At 49.7% G+C, this 16501-nt stretch overlaps 2 protein-coding genes across 5 annotated transcripts; both read left to right on the forward strand.

Moving 5' to 3' along the window:
- The first annotated feature begins 574 nt into the window (after window positions 1-574).
- CLK2 (CDC like kinase 2) lies at window positions 575-10439 on the forward strand. Of its 4 annotated transcripts, none has more exons than XM_074223310.1 (13): window positions 575-655; window positions 2673-2842; window positions 3536-3755; window positions 4489-4576; window positions 4916-4982; window positions 5156-5272; window positions 6447-6613; window positions 7453-7547; window positions 8328-8457; window positions 8562-8644; window positions 8839-8918; window positions 9351-9441; window positions 9894-10439. In XM_074223310.1, the coding sequence occupies exons 2-13, from the start codon at window positions 2673-2675 to the stop codon at window positions 10077-10079; spliced, it is 1494 nt and encodes a 497-aa protein (XP_074079411.1). In that variant the 5' UTR covers window positions 575-655; the 3' UTR covers window positions 10080-10439. The 4 variants fall into 4 exon arrangements, with proteins under 4 accessions (XP_074079411.1, XP_074079410.1, XP_074079412.1 ...); XM_074223309.1 differs by having other exon boundaries at window positions 581-655; window positions 1053-2842; XM_074223311.1 differs by lacking the exon at window positions 575-655 and having other exon boundaries at window positions 805-2842; window positions 4492-4576.
- Window positions 10440-11007: 568 nt separating this feature from the next.
- On the forward strand, window positions 11008-16207 carry SCAMP3 (secretory carrier membrane protein 3). The gene is made up of 9 exons (XM_074223313.1): window positions 11008-11222; window positions 11580-11657; window positions 12499-12618; window positions 12749-12869; window positions 13093-13221; window positions 13911-14073; window positions 14177-14278; window positions 14921-15038; window positions 15704-16207. Exons 1-9 carry the CDS (start codon window positions 11157-11159, stop codon window positions 15848-15850), a joined length of 1044 nt encoding a protein of 347 aa, XP_074079414.1. The 5' UTR covers window positions 11008-11156; the 3' UTR covers window positions 15851-16207.
- The last annotated feature ends 294 nt before the right edge of the window (window positions 16208-16501 follow it).

The raw sequence follows: 16501 nt of genomic DNA on the forward strand, positions 1-16501 counted from the left end.
CTGCGGGGTGCGCCCGGGCGGGATTCCTCGCCACTGCGGCGGGCTGGGGCACAGGAGGGTCTCGAGGCACCGCCGAGGCCCGTCCCAAGCCCCGGAGCCGAAGGGGCGGCGGCTGCGGCCCCCTCCTCCGGGCTGCTCGGGCCGCTTCCCCTCCCCCTCCCCACCACCTCCGCCGCCTCTCCCTCGCCTCCTTCCTAGACGGGCGAGTTCCCGCGAGTAAGCGTGAAGACGACGGCGACGTGCGCGACCCCGACCGGAGGAGTCGGAGGGAGCCGGGGAAGGGACGCAGGACGTGCGTGCGTGCTCGCTCGCGGCGGCGGCGGCGGCGGCGGAGTGGAGCGGCCGGAGCCGGAGCTGGGGCCGGGGCCGGAGCCGGAGCCGGGGCCTGGGCCAGGCCCGGGGTGGGAGGCGGACTGCGGGCGGCGCGGAGGCCGGAGGGCCGGAGGGGCGGGAGAGGGCCGGGCGGAAGCGGAGCCGAGCGCAGCGGGGCCCGGGGCCGGGTTCGGTGGGTCCGCGGCCCCTGCTCGCGTGGGGAGGGCGGGAGGGAGGAGCCGCACACCGTCGCCGCGGGGGGTGGGGGCCGGTCTCCGGCCGCAGCGCCGCCGCCATCACGGACTTCCTGTGGGACAAGCGCACGGGCCTGGCAGCCAGAACGGTGAGCGCGCGGGCCGGGGGCCGCGGGGGCGCGCGCCAAGATGGCGGGCCCGGGGGCGCGCGCCGCAGGGAGGGTCGGGGGCTCGGGGTGCGGGGCCCGGGGCGGGCCGGGCCGGCGCTGACCGTGCAGGACGGCGGTAAGGGCGTGCGCGGGGGCCGGCGCTGCCCCGCGGCAGCAGCGACCGCGCTCTGCGGGCCGGGCCGGGCCGGTGCAGGACAGTCCCGGGGCTCCCCGCGGGCCCCCGGCAGTGGGGGAGAGGTAGGAGGTGGTCTTGCCACAAGGCCCCCGCGGGTAGCCGCCCGGAGGCCCCGACTAGGCCGAGATGCTTGGGAATGTGGCTGAACTGCTTTAAGACCACAAAAGCACCCTGAACTGCATTGTTTCAATTGTCACTTAGAAGTTGGAGAAGTCGGGCGAATGAGGAAGATGAAGGGGAAACTGGAGTCTTAAGGAAAGAATTGTTAACGTGATTTTCTTCCCTGTACCCCCTAGACCTGGCACCTGGTTAAATAGCCGTCTCCCGATTCAGAGTTGGGAGTGGGAAAGACTCAAACTATGATCCAGATATCTGAGTACTGCAACGCTTACCACATAGAATCTTCTGCTCCTAAAATGTTTGTGCTCCTGAAACTCCCCTTTTTCTTCTGTGTACACGAACACACACTTTTTCTCCCTTGTGACTGCTATTTTCCTCTGAAATGAGAACATAAATATTTCCTACAATTGGGAAATTGTTCCTTCTTCCTCCCACCCCTCCATGGCAGCTTCCAGGTAATCAGATCTTAGCCAAGAAGTTGCTGATATCCATATGAAAACCAGCCATTCTTTATAACTTCTGAACACAAGAGGGGAATGTCTTACTGGAAAGCAGATTCCAACTGGGCACCCTCTAAAGAAAACATTCTAAGGGAGATGGGGGAATCACAGGAATCCTGATACCTTACAGTTCTGGGACTCAAATCCCTAGAACTTCAATAGTGAATTGAGAGTCTTTCTTGGACAATATTCTATACAGCATCTGGATCATGCATAGATGAGGGGACAGTAGAATACTGATAAAAGAAATTAGATATAAAATTGTTAAGATCCTTGTTCTTGGTGTACTTGGCTTAATTGCAGAAACGTTATGAATGCAAAACGATATTAGATCACTTACTGTGAAGATTTGCAGTATTCTGTAAGCAAAAATATCTTACTGCTGGTCTAATCTTTATTGTATTCCGTCTACAATTGAAAGGTCCCATAGAAACGTAAGGCTTAACTAGTTTCGGTCTCATTTATAAATCTCAGCTTCCATCCAACACTCACTTTGTGCAAATTACTCTAATACTTGGGGAGGAATAAAGATTAAATTAGATCCTTCTTTTGTGGAGAATATAGTTGAGGAAGGGAATAGGTTATAAGTGTTAGCACAAGGTTACACGTATGTTGAGTTGAGAAAGCTGAGGAAAGTTCATGCAGAAGAAAATGTTTGAATTTGGCTTTAAAGGATGTGCATAGAATTGCAATAGGTAGAGAAACTGGGGGATATCATTCCAAGGATAAAGAATAATGCATAGGGGCGGCTAGGTGGCACAGTGGATAAAGCACTGGCCCTGGAGTCAGGAGTACCTAGGTTCAAATCCAGTCTCTGACACTTAATAATTACTTAACTGTGTGGCCTTGGGCAAGCCACTTAACCCCATTTGCCTTGCAAAAACCTTTAAAAAAATGCAAGCAAAAGCAAGAACAGCAGACTCAAAAGACCATATTATATACATGTTTCAACAAGTGAAAGCTTATGATGCCAATGAAAATAATCCAGGGAGAGTTGTTTTTGAAAATCTTATTGGAATTTGAGCTAGATTTGAAAAAAGAAAGGGTTATGACTGATGAAGGAATAAATAATGTAGTTGATAAAGGAGATAATAATGGAAGTTGATTGATTTGGTACCTCCAGTCTTTCTAGGAGAGACAGAGAGAGAAGTGTTTAACATGAAGCTCTGCCTTTCTCATTTACTTCTTTCTCTTGCTTCAGATGCCTCACCCCCGCAGATACCGCTCTTCAGAGCGGGGCAGCAGGGGCAGCTACCATGAACACTACCGCAGTCGAAAACATAAGCGCCGGAGAAGTCGCTCTTGGTCTAGCAGCAGTGATCGGACTCGGCGGCGCCGGCGAGAAGACAGCTATCATGTCCGTTCTAGGAGGTGAGGGACTAAGAGGTGCTAAGGGAACTCTGGGTAGAATAAAAAAAATTCCAATAGAAATGCATGATTTCAAAATTGCTATCACTTTATACACCTTGCAACTATTAGACTGTCAATAATAATATTTACTAAATACTTATTCTAAACAAAGATGTAGGTAGGGATGTGTAAGAAGATGGGAGTGAATATTGATGAGGAAAATTAGATATAAAATTGTTAAGATTCTTGTCCACAATGTACTTGTAATGTAGTTGAAGAAGCAGAACACACCTATGACATGGGTGCAGCTTAATAAGATAGTCCAGTGGAAGTGGGTAATGATTACCCAGATAATATGGGTAATAAATGGAGTTTTTCAGGGAAAGTGCCTGAAAATAGGTCGATTTTCAATGGATTTCCTTGTTTTGAGGGGTTGGGTGGTCTTTATATGTGTGTGGCTGTTTTCTCTGGCAATTTTCTTATTTCACTTTCCTGGGCCTTGGGCTCCTAAGATGACTAGAATGAGGTTTGATAGCTATTTCCAAGAAATAGGATGCCTTCTTTTTGTCCTTACCAATGGGGAAAGAAGGAGGGGGTGCTATGTTTGACAATCTCTTTCTCACACATATACACACACACAGCAGTAAGAGAATGGGGAAAGATGCTCTTCCTTATCAAACGGGTTTAATTTTTATTGCCTCTTTCTCCTGTCAGCTATGATGACCACTCTTCTGACCGGCGGGCTTATGACCGACGATACTGTGGCAGCTATAGGCGTGATTACAGCCGGGAACGAGGGGAACCTTACTATGAAGCTGAATATCGACATTCCTACGAGTACCATCGGGATGACAGCTATCGTAGCCAACGAAGTAGCCGTAGGAAACACAGGCGGCGGAGACGACATAGCCGGACATTCAGCCACTCATCTTCGGTGAGTACTCAGCACTATCTCCTCCCTCCCCATTCTACAAGATTCTTAGGATTCTGGGTAAGTAGGAAATGACCTTGTTCTCAGCTGTGCTGTGGGGTGTGGATACTGTGGTGGGCACTAGGCCAGTCCTTTTGCTCTGAAACTCTCTGGCTCTTGAAGGTCACAAGGACATTAGATCTTGTATTATATGGACATTGTGCATTTATGCTTACTAAGTACCCTTTTTGGCGTATTGTACCTGCTGTTCTTAGGATGATCAGCTCTGTTCTGAGTGCTTTGACTGCTTTTTATTAATTTAATAACAATAATTAATTAATAAAATGAGGCCTTACTTGGGATATACCTCTCTCTCCCTCAGGCTCTGAGCTCTGTATTCATCTCTGGGGGGAACTGGGGGGGGGAGGGTAGTGTCAATTTCTGCCCCATGGAAGGAGACAAATTGTCGGTCATGGGACTGTGGGTGACCATAGCAACTAAACCACTTCTTTGCTCTGCCCCATCCCTCCTTCTGACCCCACTTTGGGTTTGGGGACCTGGGATTGTACGTCGCTCTCTCTTCTGTCCCCAATCCACCTTATTACATCTGACGTATTACCTTCCGCTGTCCCCCATCATCGTCTGTCCCCCTTGGCTGGGCGCCTGTGACCGGTGGCCCCTCTACCATTCACCCCGCCTCCCTTCGGCCCCCGCTCCGACACCTGGCTCGCTCCTACCCCCCACCGCCCCCTGACAGCAGCACAGCAGCCGGAGAGCCAAGAGTGTGGAAGACGACGCTGAGGGTCACCTCATCTACCACGTCGGGGACTGGCTACAAGAGCGATGTACAAGCCAAATCGTAACAATCCTATAGCTTGTAATGGTCCTATAAACATCTTAACCTCCCCTATGCCAACCCAAGTCACTGCCTCTTCTGTCTCTTCTCTGTGATGTTTGTCATATGGGTGGTTTGAGTTGTTATTATAAATTGATCCCTATAGCCCACTTCCAGCTCTTCTGACCCTGGGTTTAGGTGGTGGGAATCAGTCAGGGGTCTCTTCCCATGACTATCTGTCTCCCCTTTTGTCCTACCCCCAGGTCAATATGTTTATTTTCTACCAACTAAACTTACCCTACCTTCTCTCTCCTTCCCTCTCCCCCAATCCCATTCTATACCATTTCAGATGAGATTGTGAGCACTCTAGGAGAGGGGACCTTTGGCCGTGTTGTACAGTGTGTGGATCACCGAAGGTATGAACTAACCCTTCTTTTTTTTAACCCTTTTCAGTTCCCTAGGCAACCCCAGGAATAGAGGGATGGAGGATATCTAGGATTCACTTTGCTGCTTTCTATCTCTTAGCCAATCATATAGATTCTGGAATGTTCTCTAGTATCCACCAACAGTTTCTCCTGACATCCTGCAGGGGTGGAGCTCGGGTCGCCCTAAAGATCATTAAGAATGTGGAAAAGTACAAAGAGGCAGCGCGACTGGAAATCAATGTGCTGGAGAAGATCAATGAAAAGGACCCAGACAATAAGAAGTAAGCAGGGCAGGGAAGGAAGGCCTTAGTTTCTGTCCTTCTCACACACCAGAGACACTCCCAGGATTTTGTGGGCCCTCGGGAAACAGGAAGAATCCAAGAGGGTACAAGTCTTTTCCATTTTGTCATTTTTTCCTTTCTTCTCTCCATTAACATCATTCTCATTTGCATTTTTTAAAGATTTAATAAGCTTTTAATCATACACGATGACAAACTAATAACATTACAGAGCTTTTTGTAATAATGACAGTAATCCTTGCTATCTGGAACATGTGATCTTGAGATGCAATAGATATGAATGTTACATGGGACAACTGGCTGAAGAAAAGTATTAAGCCAGAATATGAACGTGTGTGTATATGTATACACACATGATTGGCAGAAATACTTATTTCAGTAAGCATTTATTACAACTTACCTATGCCAGCTTTTTATACATACACATATGCACACACACATATATGTTAGGGACATGTGATTTATTATTTATTTATTTATTTTGGGGGTATGTGGGGGGGGGGCTTTCTTCCCTGGTGCCCAAGGCTCAGAAAGTATAGCTTTTCCATGATCACAAAGCTGGTAAGTATCAGAGCCAGTCTTTAAACCTTGCATTTCCTGACTCCAGTGCTGGCTGTCTTTTCATTATATGAACTTCTGTGTGTGTGTGTGCATGTGTGGGTAGACCTGCATATAAACTAAGAGATATGCATGTATACATATTATACTGGTCAGGGAGAGTGCTTTTTAGGAATGAGGCCAAGAAAAATATTAGTAGTGGAAGCTCAAGAATGTAATTTGTACTGCATGGGGTAGAAGACCACCAAGTAAGTGGAGGAAGTCTAGGACATAGAATTGGACACATGTTCTGGATCTAAGACTCCTCTTAAGATGGCATCTAAGAAACCCCACCCAGCCCTGCATCCCTTTTCTCTGATCAGTCCTCAGGAAGGCTTCATAAGGGAAAAGTCTCCAGAGCCATTTAGTGATGATAATCCTATGTCACGTGCAAAAGAGATCTTTAGGGCAGTCATGTCGACCATCAGTTAGGCAGGGCCCCTGACCAGCCCTGAGTCTGCTGACTTGTTCTGCCATGTGAGCCCACCCTGCCACCGCTGCAGGCGGAGGAGATGCAGGCAGAGGGGGTTCACTGCTCTCCCCTTCCCTCTCTCCTCAGCCTGTGTGTCCAGATGTTTGACTGGTTTGACTACCATGGCCACATGTGTATCTCCTTCGAGCTCCTGGGCCTCAGCACTTTCGACTTCCTCAAAGACAACAACTACCTGCCCTACCCCATCCACCAAGTGCGCCACATGGCCTTCCAGCTGTGTCAGGCCGTCAAGTGTGAGTGGGGCGGGCAGAGGCGGGCTCAGGGCAGTGCCCCGCCCAGGGGACCTCTTCAGGCTCAGCTTCTTGCTCATAAGCCCTTGAGCAGCCGACTCTTGACTAAAATCTGCAGTTCTTGCTTTCAATGTCACTTTGACATCCTCTTCTTCTGACTTAACTCCTTGGCTGATGTTACCACCGTCTCTCTTTACTCTCACTCCACATTCAACCCATCTGGAGCTGGAAGAGAAGACCTTTGAAACCAAAATACTTGTGATTACTTTCCCTCTCTTCCCAGTGTTCAGAAAGGGCCACTTGGTCCAGGCTAGGGACTGCATTCATCAGAAGAAGTTGATGTCCACTCCCAGCAAGGATATGGGGAGCAGGGAGTACTTGAGTTGACCCAGAGTTCAAGATAAGAAATCTGGACAGCTTCATGGTTCTTCTTGAGTCAGATCTTCATAGGGCAACTTCATAGGGCTTTGAATTTGGGGAATTTCTGTAGCATCGGTTACCTCTGTATCTGGCTCAATATAAAAAGATGTTCTAAAGCCAGATAGATATATGGTTTGAAGATCATTCTCTGGTTTTTACATCATGTCACCATTTCCCCTACTTTGGCACTGAAAACTGAATATATCTTAATTTTTCTATAGACCTTGTGGATGATTGTCAGCCCCTAGTTAAAGGGGTTCTTAGCGCAGTCAATTAAATAGCTATAAAGTAAAAGAGTACCCCTGAGTGGTTCTTAGATTCAACCTCTGTAACAGCTCTGATCCCACCCATTGGACTTGGCTGAAATGCTTCAGCCTTACCCCTTCTTAAGATTTGGCTTGACCCCGCCCTCTCCCCTGCAGTCCTCCATGACAACAAGCTGACACATACGGACCTCAAGCCAGAAAACATCCTGTTTGTGAATTCGGACTATGAGCTCACCTACAACCTGGAGAAGGTGAGAGGGCTGGAGCCTGCCCCTCTGGCAAGGGGTAGGGGCAGCTGTGCCACTTGAATTGTTCCCTTGCTTCCTGTCCTTTCACCTTTATGTCTCGCACATCTTCTCCTTTTCCCCTGCCTCTACTTCAGTTTCTACTAAGATCATGAATACCACAATAGAATGAGAGGAAGAAAACCAGCTAAAATTGCAGGAGCAATTAGTAAAATAGAAAACTACTTTCTGGCAGAGAGGTTTTTTTTAATCCTATCAAATATTACATTAACAATGTTGATTCCACATTTCTGTAGTTCTGGTCAAACTCATGTTCCAGTCTGCTCTTTCTCTTCCTTGAGATAGTCTGTAAAGAAATTGAATTCAACTGGTTTTAATGCCAGAGAAAAAGCATCAAACATAAAAAGCCAGGGATTCAAGGAGGATAGTATTGTCCCTCTCCTGACTCTAGCCATCTCTCATATCTACACAAATGAGTATATGCATATATATTCACATCCTTATTTTAGATAAACTGAGAAATTTTCCAGATTTTTATAGACTCAGGTTGGCTGATAATCATTCTTGATTCTCCCCTGACTTCTACTTTTGAAAGTAACTTTGCTGAGGTAGATGTGGAGGCTGGAAAATAAGAGCTGTCTCTGGTTGGTGAAAGAGTGGGTGGGAGGCAAAAACGGCATACTTCCTCAAGGGTTCTTTGTCAGAATGCTCCAGTGCTTGAAGCACAAGGCCAAGTCATAACTATACCAGAAACTGAGATTAAATCTCCACTTGTCTTTCTTCTAGAAACGGGATGAACGAAGTGTGAAGAATACAGCAGTAAGAGTGGTGGATTTTGGCAGTGCCACTTTTGATCACGAACACCATAGCACTATTGTCTCCACTCGACATTACCGAGCTCCAGAGGTCATCTTGGGTAAGGGAGGATAGGACTATTTGGGATGGGGTAGGGTGAGGGTGGGGCCACCTGGGGCCTCACAGTGCCATCTCCCCCTCCCCCCCTCCCATCCCCACACCCAGAGCTCGGCTGGACACAGCCCTGTGACGTGTGGAGCATCGGCTGCATCATCTTCGAGTACTACGTTGGCTTCACCTTGTTCCAGGTGAGGGGAAAAGGGCGCCTTGCATCACCCCCTGGCACCTTAATCTACCCTTTCACCTTCTGAGAACCCACCTGCTTGCTCTCCCCACCCACCATTCCTGCTCATCTCTGCCACTTCAAAGCCTTTCCATCAACTTAACACCTAACTAATCATCTCTCCCCCCCATGAACCATTTTTGTCTTCATTCTCCCCAGACTCATGACAATAGAGAACACTTAGCCATGATGGAGAGGATCCTGGGACCTATTCCCTCTCGAATGATCAGAAAGACCAGGTAGGTGAGAGCCCAGCTTGGGTGAAGCCTTAATACTCATCCTCTCTCTCTCTGATGAATGGGATTTCCTGACAAGTGGGTATATTTTTCCATCGGTCTTCTTGGTCATCCAAGGCCTAGGGATCTAAAAATAAAACTGATGTTTTTATAGTGCTTTAAGACTTTCAAAGTGCATTACATATATTTATTCATTTGGTTCTCATAACCTTGGGAAGTGGGTATTATCCCCTTTTATAAATGGGGGAATGGAGGTTCAGGAAAGGTAATAACTTGCTCATGGTTACAAAAGTAGAATGTGTCAGTTGTAGATTTCAAAGCCAGGTATTAGCAGGCTCCAAACCCAGCATTTTTTGCACTGAGATCAAGGAGGTAGGGGAGTTCCCCCTTATGAATGTGAATCCCTTGGATCCCCTAAACCCCCACCTCCAACAGGAAGCAGAAGTATTTTTACCGGGGTCGACTGGATTGGGATGAGAACACATCGGCTGGCCGTTATGTACGAGAGAATTGCAAACCTCTGCGGGTGAGCAGGGTTGGGGATGGTGGATTCTCAGAGACTAGTTTTAATTCTGGGGACTAGTGGAGGGGTTGGAAGGAATTGAAAGAAAAGTTGTGTGATTATTGGGGCACAGCATGAGAGGCTAAAGACTGATTTAAAAAAAGAAAAATATCAGTCAAAGCAGCATCCTAGATGTTTGACAAGGAAGAAACAAAATCTAACTTTAGGAAACAATCAAGTAGAAGACAAGGAAGATTGGTTTCGTTTATCAAGGATGAGACTTAGCTAATTGAGCTAAGAGATCAAAGGAGAGGAGTTGACAGTGGTGTTGGGAGGTACATGGCTTAGAGGTATTAGTCTGGTTAGATGCTCTTCAGGACTCAAAACCAGGCCTAAAGGAAGAACCAAATCAGACCACCTTGGAGGGTCTGGTCTCCCTGGGCAGCCCAGCTCACCCTTTTCCTGCCCTCCACCAGCGATACCTGACATCGGAGGCAGATGAACACCACCAGCTATTTGACCTGATTGAGAGCATGCTAGAATATGAACCTGCCAAGCGACTGACCCTGGGCGAAGCCCTTCAACATCCTTTCTTTGCCCGCCTTAGGGCTGAACCACCAAGCGCTAAGGTGTGGGACTCCAGTCGGGATATCAGCCGGTGACAACTGGGCCTGGGGCCCCTTACTGCCTTTTAAGGCAAAGAGTGGCCAATCTGGGACACTGGTGCTTTTTTATACAAAAGAATGGAGCGGGAGTATAACTTCCCTCGCCCTCCTCCTGGCTCCTTTGTAAACCTGTGAATATGTGAGATAGTGTACATACAGCAGAGCTCTCTGGCCTTTATTCCCTTTCCCATTTGAAGCCCTGTATATAAAGCTGTCCCTTCAAGACCCTCTCAGGCCTTCATTTGCTCTTCCAGCAGTGCTGGAGGGGGCGTGAGGTGGTGAGGTAGCACCTACCCCATGTTTTATAAGGAATTTTGTACAGTCTTTGTGAAATAAAATATGATGTGCTTCAACTAACCCATCTGGAATTTGGAGTTCGGGAAAATAAGTTGGGTTTTTGAAGAACAACTGAGCATTCTCCAGATTTGGTCAAATACAGAATTCCCACCTTAGCTGGTTACGGGGAAGACAGCCTAGCCTGGTTGATTGTCTGAAAGGGCGCTGTAGGGACAGAAGCCTCCGGGCGAGGGGCGGGGCCGCGCCGGGCAGGCCCGCCTTAGTGAAGCTGAGGTGGAAATGCTGCTTCTTCGGAGTCCCCGAAGGCCTAGAGCGGGTTTGGGGAGACCTTGAGACCCAGAGGCAAAGGGCTGGATGCGGCCGGACAGACCAGTAGGTAGAGCGGGGAGGCGGCTGCTCACGGGACGCCCGCTCGGGATTTGCGGGGCCGTGTGGCGCAGTGCCTGTCGGGAGGTGTAGTTCCTTAGTGAGAGCGTCACGTGAGTGAGGAGGCGGTGTCCAGAAGCCGGAGTAGGACGAGCCAATGAAGAGAACCCGTTTCCGCCTTGGGCTCCGGCGCATGCGTAGTGCACCCCCGCTGCAGGGATCCCCCTAGATTCTTCCGGTCCTCCCGGCCAATCGGCGCTCTCGGGAAGCGGGGCGGGGCGGGCCGACGGGGACGGAGCCCCGCGAGCCGCTGCCGCCGCCGCCGCGGAAGAGGCGGTGGAGGGAGGAGGTGCAGGAGGAGGCTGAGCCGAGGCCGAGGCCGAAGCCGAAGCCGAGGCCAGACCTTCCGACATGGCCCAGAGCGGGAATAGTGGGAACCCATTCGGCGACCCCAGCGAGTTTGACAACCCCTTCCAGGTGACAGGCACTGACCCCCCCCCCCCCCGGGCTGGGCCAGGCTGACCCCTGACCCTCAGCACCTATGACATTTGACCCCCGGGCAGGACTGACACGTGGAGAATGGCCCGCATCCGGGTTCATCTTCCGTTCTCCCCCGGGAGCCTTTGGCTCAGGCCGGGGGGTGGGGGCAGCGTCCGAACTCAGGCGCCCCACGTCGAGGGAGGCTGGGGAACAGGCTTTTGGGGAGGCCTTTAAAGCCGGGGCCTCATCTCCCTCCCCCCCGTTGCCCGCAGGGCCTTTGCTGGGGGGGGGCAGACTCTCCGGGACCTTTAGGCCTCCCCGACGCCCCCTTAAGCCGCGAGTCTCTATCCCCAGGACCCGGCCGTCACCCAGCACCGACCCAGCCCCCAGTATGCCACACTCGACGTCTACAACCCCTTTGAGAACCGTGAGGTGAGTCTCTTCCTGGGGTGGGTAGAAGTGGCCCAGCCCTGGCACGGGGGTCTCCTTGTAGAGCCCTCTGGTCCCTTCTCATCCCCCCACGCCCCTGGGAAGAAGCCCCCTGTCTCCTCGCTGAGTCTGACATGCGGCCCACAGAACACACCCCCCCGCCGGAGGAACTTGGGAAGGACCTCACTTTAGGGACTGCAGTCAGGGAAGTGAGCCTGTGGGGCTTAACACAAAGGCCAAACCAAGCAGTTGCGACTGAAATCGGCTCTGGAGAGAATGAAGACGCTGAGGGAAGTTTCTTGAAGGAATGGTACTGTGGAGGACGCCAAGGACCAGGAATAAAACTGGGATAGCAGTGAAGGAAGATAAGAGGGAAACAGACCGTACTTAGGCTCCGAGCCAGGGGAAAGCAATGGACAAATAGGTGATAGGAGGAAGCCTGTTTGTCTTAGTAGAGAATTAGAAATCAGGTCTCAGGAAATGAGTACGGCAAGATAGAAAAGGATGTATGAAAGAAGCCTTGGGTTCATGCCATTGAATAGCTTAGATGGGTCGTGAGAATCAATCAGAGAGGTGACTTAATGTTTTCCTATTTTTCATCAAAGTGGGAAAGTAACAATGAGCACTTTCTCCTACTGCTTCCTTTCTCCTCCCATTATTAGAAGTGTTCAACTAGCAATCAGGAGGCTCTGTGTCAGGTATACTGCTGAAAGGGAATCCTGTATTTAATTCCATTCCATATTCATCTATTTTAAATTGACCATGTTCAAGTCTATGTGTTGGTTGGGAAGTTAGATGATTTCTAAGGTTAATTATAAGATTCTTTGTTTTTATCTACTAACAGTCACCACCTTCCCTTGAGCCATCTGCCCCATTGCCTCCACCAGCAGCCCAACCCCACCAGCAGCCCTCCAGAAAACTCAGCCCCACAGAACCCAAAAATTATGGCTCCTACAATACTCAGGTAATGTGTGTGTATTCATATACCTGGGCACTGTGTGTGTGTGTGTGTCTGTGTGTGTTCATGTACCTTGACACTAATCAGGGCCCTTCAGAGTTGTTCCAAGACTGACTCAATTTCTCTCTCTGGATAGGCTTCAGCTGCAGCAGCCACCGCAGAACTTCTGAAAAGGCAGGAAGAGCTTAATCGAAAGGCAGAGGAGCTTGATCGGCGGGAGAGGGAGTTGCGGCATGCATCCTTGGGGGGTTCTGCCAGTAGGTCTTTGGTGATGGCAACTGAACATCATCCAGCTTTGGTGTGGGATGCAGGCAGGGAATGAAGTCTTCTAACATTCTGAAATGATCAAGAAAGGGAGATGGGTTTCTGATTCAGACCTTCTTGATGGAAACTAGAGAGTTGTCATCTGTTGAGTTTTACCCTCTTGGCCTCTGACAGCCTTCTAGTTTTCTCCTTACCTGCCCAATCTATACCTTGCAGCCCGACAGAACAACTGGCCCCCACTGCCCTCATTTTCTCCTATCCAACCCTGCTTCTTCCAAGACATCTCCATGGAAATTCCCCAGGAGTTTCAGAAGACAGTGTCTACTATGTACTACCTCTGGATGTGTGAGTAGTGGGGAACCATAAGGCCTTGTGTAGATGGAATAAAAAGAGTGTCTTTTAGAGAGGAAAAGAGAGCCTGAAGCTCCCTGCTTTTGCTTTCAAGCCACCTCAGATATCTAAAACAACTTCCTACCCATCCTATAATATCTCTTACTAATTTGCCTTCATAGCTCAAGGCTATCTCCTTCAGGAAGACTTTTCCCTTGATACCACTTACTCCCATCAGATCCCATTCTCCAGTCTGCCGGCATACCTCTGACTTCTCACTCCTTTTCCTTTCATTGCATTTCCCCATCAGTTTGGAGGATTCTAGAAGGATAGACTTTTCCTTTTTTTGAATTTTTGCCACAGGAATACTGGAGTAACACCTATTCATCATTCAGTTTAACAAATAAGTGTTTACTGTGTCCTAGGAACTAGAAATATAAAAAATGCCACATTCCTCATCCTCATAGAATATGAATTCTCATCAATATGTGACTAGTGGGGAGATGTTAACATATATGTAAATATAAAAGACAGGGTGGGATGGGACAAGGAAGAAATCCATCCTCTAGGAAAAAGGTGAAATGCAAAAGAACACTTTCAACTAGTTGGAACTGTGATGGTGACTGTGTAAAAGGGGATTTTGAGTGATTAGTTCTTCATTTTCATCCATGTTGACACTTTCCCCCTTTTTTGTCCTCCCCTAGGCAGTACCTTGGCCCTTCTCCTGAATTTCCTTGCCTGCTTGGCCTCTTTCTGTGTGAGCCCTCTTTCCAGTGGTTCAAGCTTTGGGCTCTCCATCCTCTGGGCCCTACTCTTCACACCCTGCTCCTTTGTCTGCTGGTATCGCCCTATGTACAAGGCTTTCAGGTGAACAATATTGGGACTGTGGGAGAAAGGGAGTTTATTGGCAATGCCCCAAATCTGCCCCTCATGCCTAACCTCTCTCCTATCTGTTTCTTTTCCCCTGCAGGAGTGACAGTTCATTCAATTTCTTCGTTTTCTTCTTCATTTTCTTCGTCCAGGACGTGATATACGTGCTGGCGGCTATTGGCATCCCATCATCAGGATTCAGGTTAGCCTGGCCCACTCTTTGCCTTCTCTTGTTTGTCACAAATACTCCCTATAGAGCTCTTGTCAAGTGGCAAGAGATACAGAGAAAACTGAGCTCCTTAGTCAATAAACATTTATTAGACACCTCCAAAGGTCCATCAGCTTTTGGTTTAATGAAGGGAGACAGAAGGAATTCCTAATGAAAAAAAACAGAGAATTGACTGGAGAGCTCTAGGCGTCAGTGATAGGAAGGAGTGATTAAGAGAAAATGTATAGGTAGTCAGCTTGGGAAGGCTTCCTGGAAGAGGAGAATATAGAACAGAATGTCAGCAGAAAGAAGGAGGATGGTGTTATGGGGAGAGGAATGGAGAGCAGACTCCACAAGATCCAGCAGGGACAGAGTGAATTAGAATGCACTCAAGTAAATCATCCAAGTTGGCTACGACATGTAGAGTCATAGGAGAGAAATTACTAAGGACTTTGAGATCGAACAGGGAAGAGAATGAGAATTGTTGCAGATTTAGAATTTTGGGGCCACCTTCCTGCAGGGATCTGAACTATAGGGACTTCTGGAAAGATAACTGGTGAGGAGGCCCAAAGAGCAACCCTGGTGGGCCTGGCTGTGACGTGTGCTTTCTTGCTCTTCCCCTTTGTCCGATAACAGTGGCTGGATCTCGGCCCTGATGGTGCTGAAGATCAACACAATTGTGGCCATTCTCATGCTGCTAGTCGCCTTGTTCTTCACTGGCATTGCTGTGCTGGGCATTGTGATGCTGAAGCGGGTAAAGAGGGTTGGGACTGGGGCTGGGCCTGGGAAGTGGAGGAATTTGGAGGAAAGAAGGATTGGTGCATTTTTCATGTAGGCTGGTAATGGGATGCTGAACATTGAGTGACTGGAGAGCAGCATCTGGGTCTTCCTTATAGTGCTATCATCCCCCTTGCATATGGTGGATATGTAATTTTTGTTGAATCAATTTGTATATGCTGAACATTGAAGGGGAAGGTAGAGGCAGTTGTTAGATATGTAAGGGGCCACAGAGAGCCAGAGAAGCGGATGAACATGCTTCCTGTACTCCTAACTCCCATCCCTGATGGGGCTATCAGTGTGCCCATTATCATTTGGTCAGTCTTTGTGAGCAGAGTCTGGAGCCAGGTGGATGGGAGAACGGGTGGACCCTGGCTCAGCAGAGGGTCTGCATCTCAGTTTAATTCAGGAACTGCTCATCACCCTTTTCCACATGCTTCTTCCATACCATTCACCTTTGGATCCCCCTGGCTGCCTCCTTCCCAAGAATTCTGGCTTACAAGGGTTAGCTGGGGAGTGGGGATGAATGGCAGCACAGAGGACTTGTCAGATGGAGACTGGGCCTTAGTAATGGGAGGCTGAGCACTCGGTGGATCTAGCTGTCACCATGGTAAAGCCCTTCCCCTTTCTCACAATCCCCAGATCCACTCTCTGTATCGCCGCACAGGTGCCAGTTTCCAGAAGGCCCAGCAGGAGTTCGCTGCTGGCGTCTTCTCCAACCCTGCAGTCCGAACGGCTGCGGCCAATGCAGCTGCAGGTGCTGCCAATAATGCCTTCCGGACCCCCTAACTTCCTCCTCCCTTTCACCCACTTGTTCCTTCCTTGGCTGGTGCACCCCAGCCTTGGCTCTGGATGAAGCTGGCTCTGCTCCCCTTTCATCTCTCCCTAAGATTGACTTTGAAGAGACAAGTATTTTTATTCATTGTCTCTCCTTAATCTTTGTGGCAGTGAGGATTGGTCTGCCCAAGAGGATGAGGGGAACCCAGGGGTACTGATCCCAGCCCCAACCACTGCCCAACTCTGCCCCACCTCCCCAGGCCTCACTACGCTGCTGTCCCCCCACCCCACCTTAGGAGCTCCGGCTTCCCTTTGCTGTGCCAAGGCTAATGCTTCAGTTATTTAAATAAAGGAAAGTAGAACTTGGAACGTGTCTGCCTCAGCATCCTTATGGGGGTATCGGGAAGAACGGGGTTTGGGGTGGGTGAGCAGCCTAGGAGCAGGTCCAGGATGGGTGCCGGGTGCCGGGTGCCGGGTGCCGGGTGCCGGGTGCCGGGTGCCGGGTGCCGGGTGCGGGAGGGGAGAAGGGCGGGGCGGGGCGGGGCGGGCCGGGGGAGGTCTGCGAGAGGGGCTCCGACTGGGCTGGGCCCCCGGAAGCTGAGTGGGGGGAAGGGCGCAGCGCCAGCGCCGCCCTCCTGCCCGCCGGCCTCCGCGCCTCAGTGG

This window comes from Macrotis lagotis, chromosome 2, assembly GCF_037893015.1.
Source record: "Macrotis lagotis isolate mMagLag1 chromosome 2, bilby.v1.9.chrom.fasta, whole genome shotgun sequence".
Taxonomy (NCBI): domain Eukaryota; kingdom Metazoa; phylum Chordata; class Mammalia; order Peramelemorphia; family Peramelidae; genus Macrotis; species Macrotis lagotis.

Bases quoted from the DNA above. Each gene is read 5' to 3' on its own strand.
- SCAMP3 (XM_074223313.1), top strand. From the start codon at position 11,157: ATGGCCCAGAGCGGGAATAGTGGGAACCCATTCGGCGACCCCAGCGAG. The intron at 13,222-13,910 runs GTGAGTAGTGGG...GTCCTCCCCTAG, and splicing joins TATGTACTACCTCTGGATGT to GCAGTACCTTGGCCCTTCTC. The intron at 14,074-14,176 runs GTGAACAATATT...TTTCCCCTGCAG, and splicing joins CCTATGTACAAGGCTTTCAG to GAGTGACAGTTCATTCAATT.
- CLK2 (XM_074223310.1), top strand. From the start codon at position 2,673: ATGCCTCACCCCCGCAGATACCGCTCTTCAGAGCGGGGCAGCAGGGGC. The intron at 5,273-6,446 runs GTAAGCAGGGCA...CTCTCTCCTCAG, and splicing joins AAGGACCCAGACAATAAGAA to CCTGTGTGTCCAGATGTTTG. The intron at 8,645-8,838 runs GTGAGGGGAAAA...CATTCTCCCCAG, and splicing joins TTGGCTTCACCTTGTTCCAG to ACTCATGACAATAGAGAACA.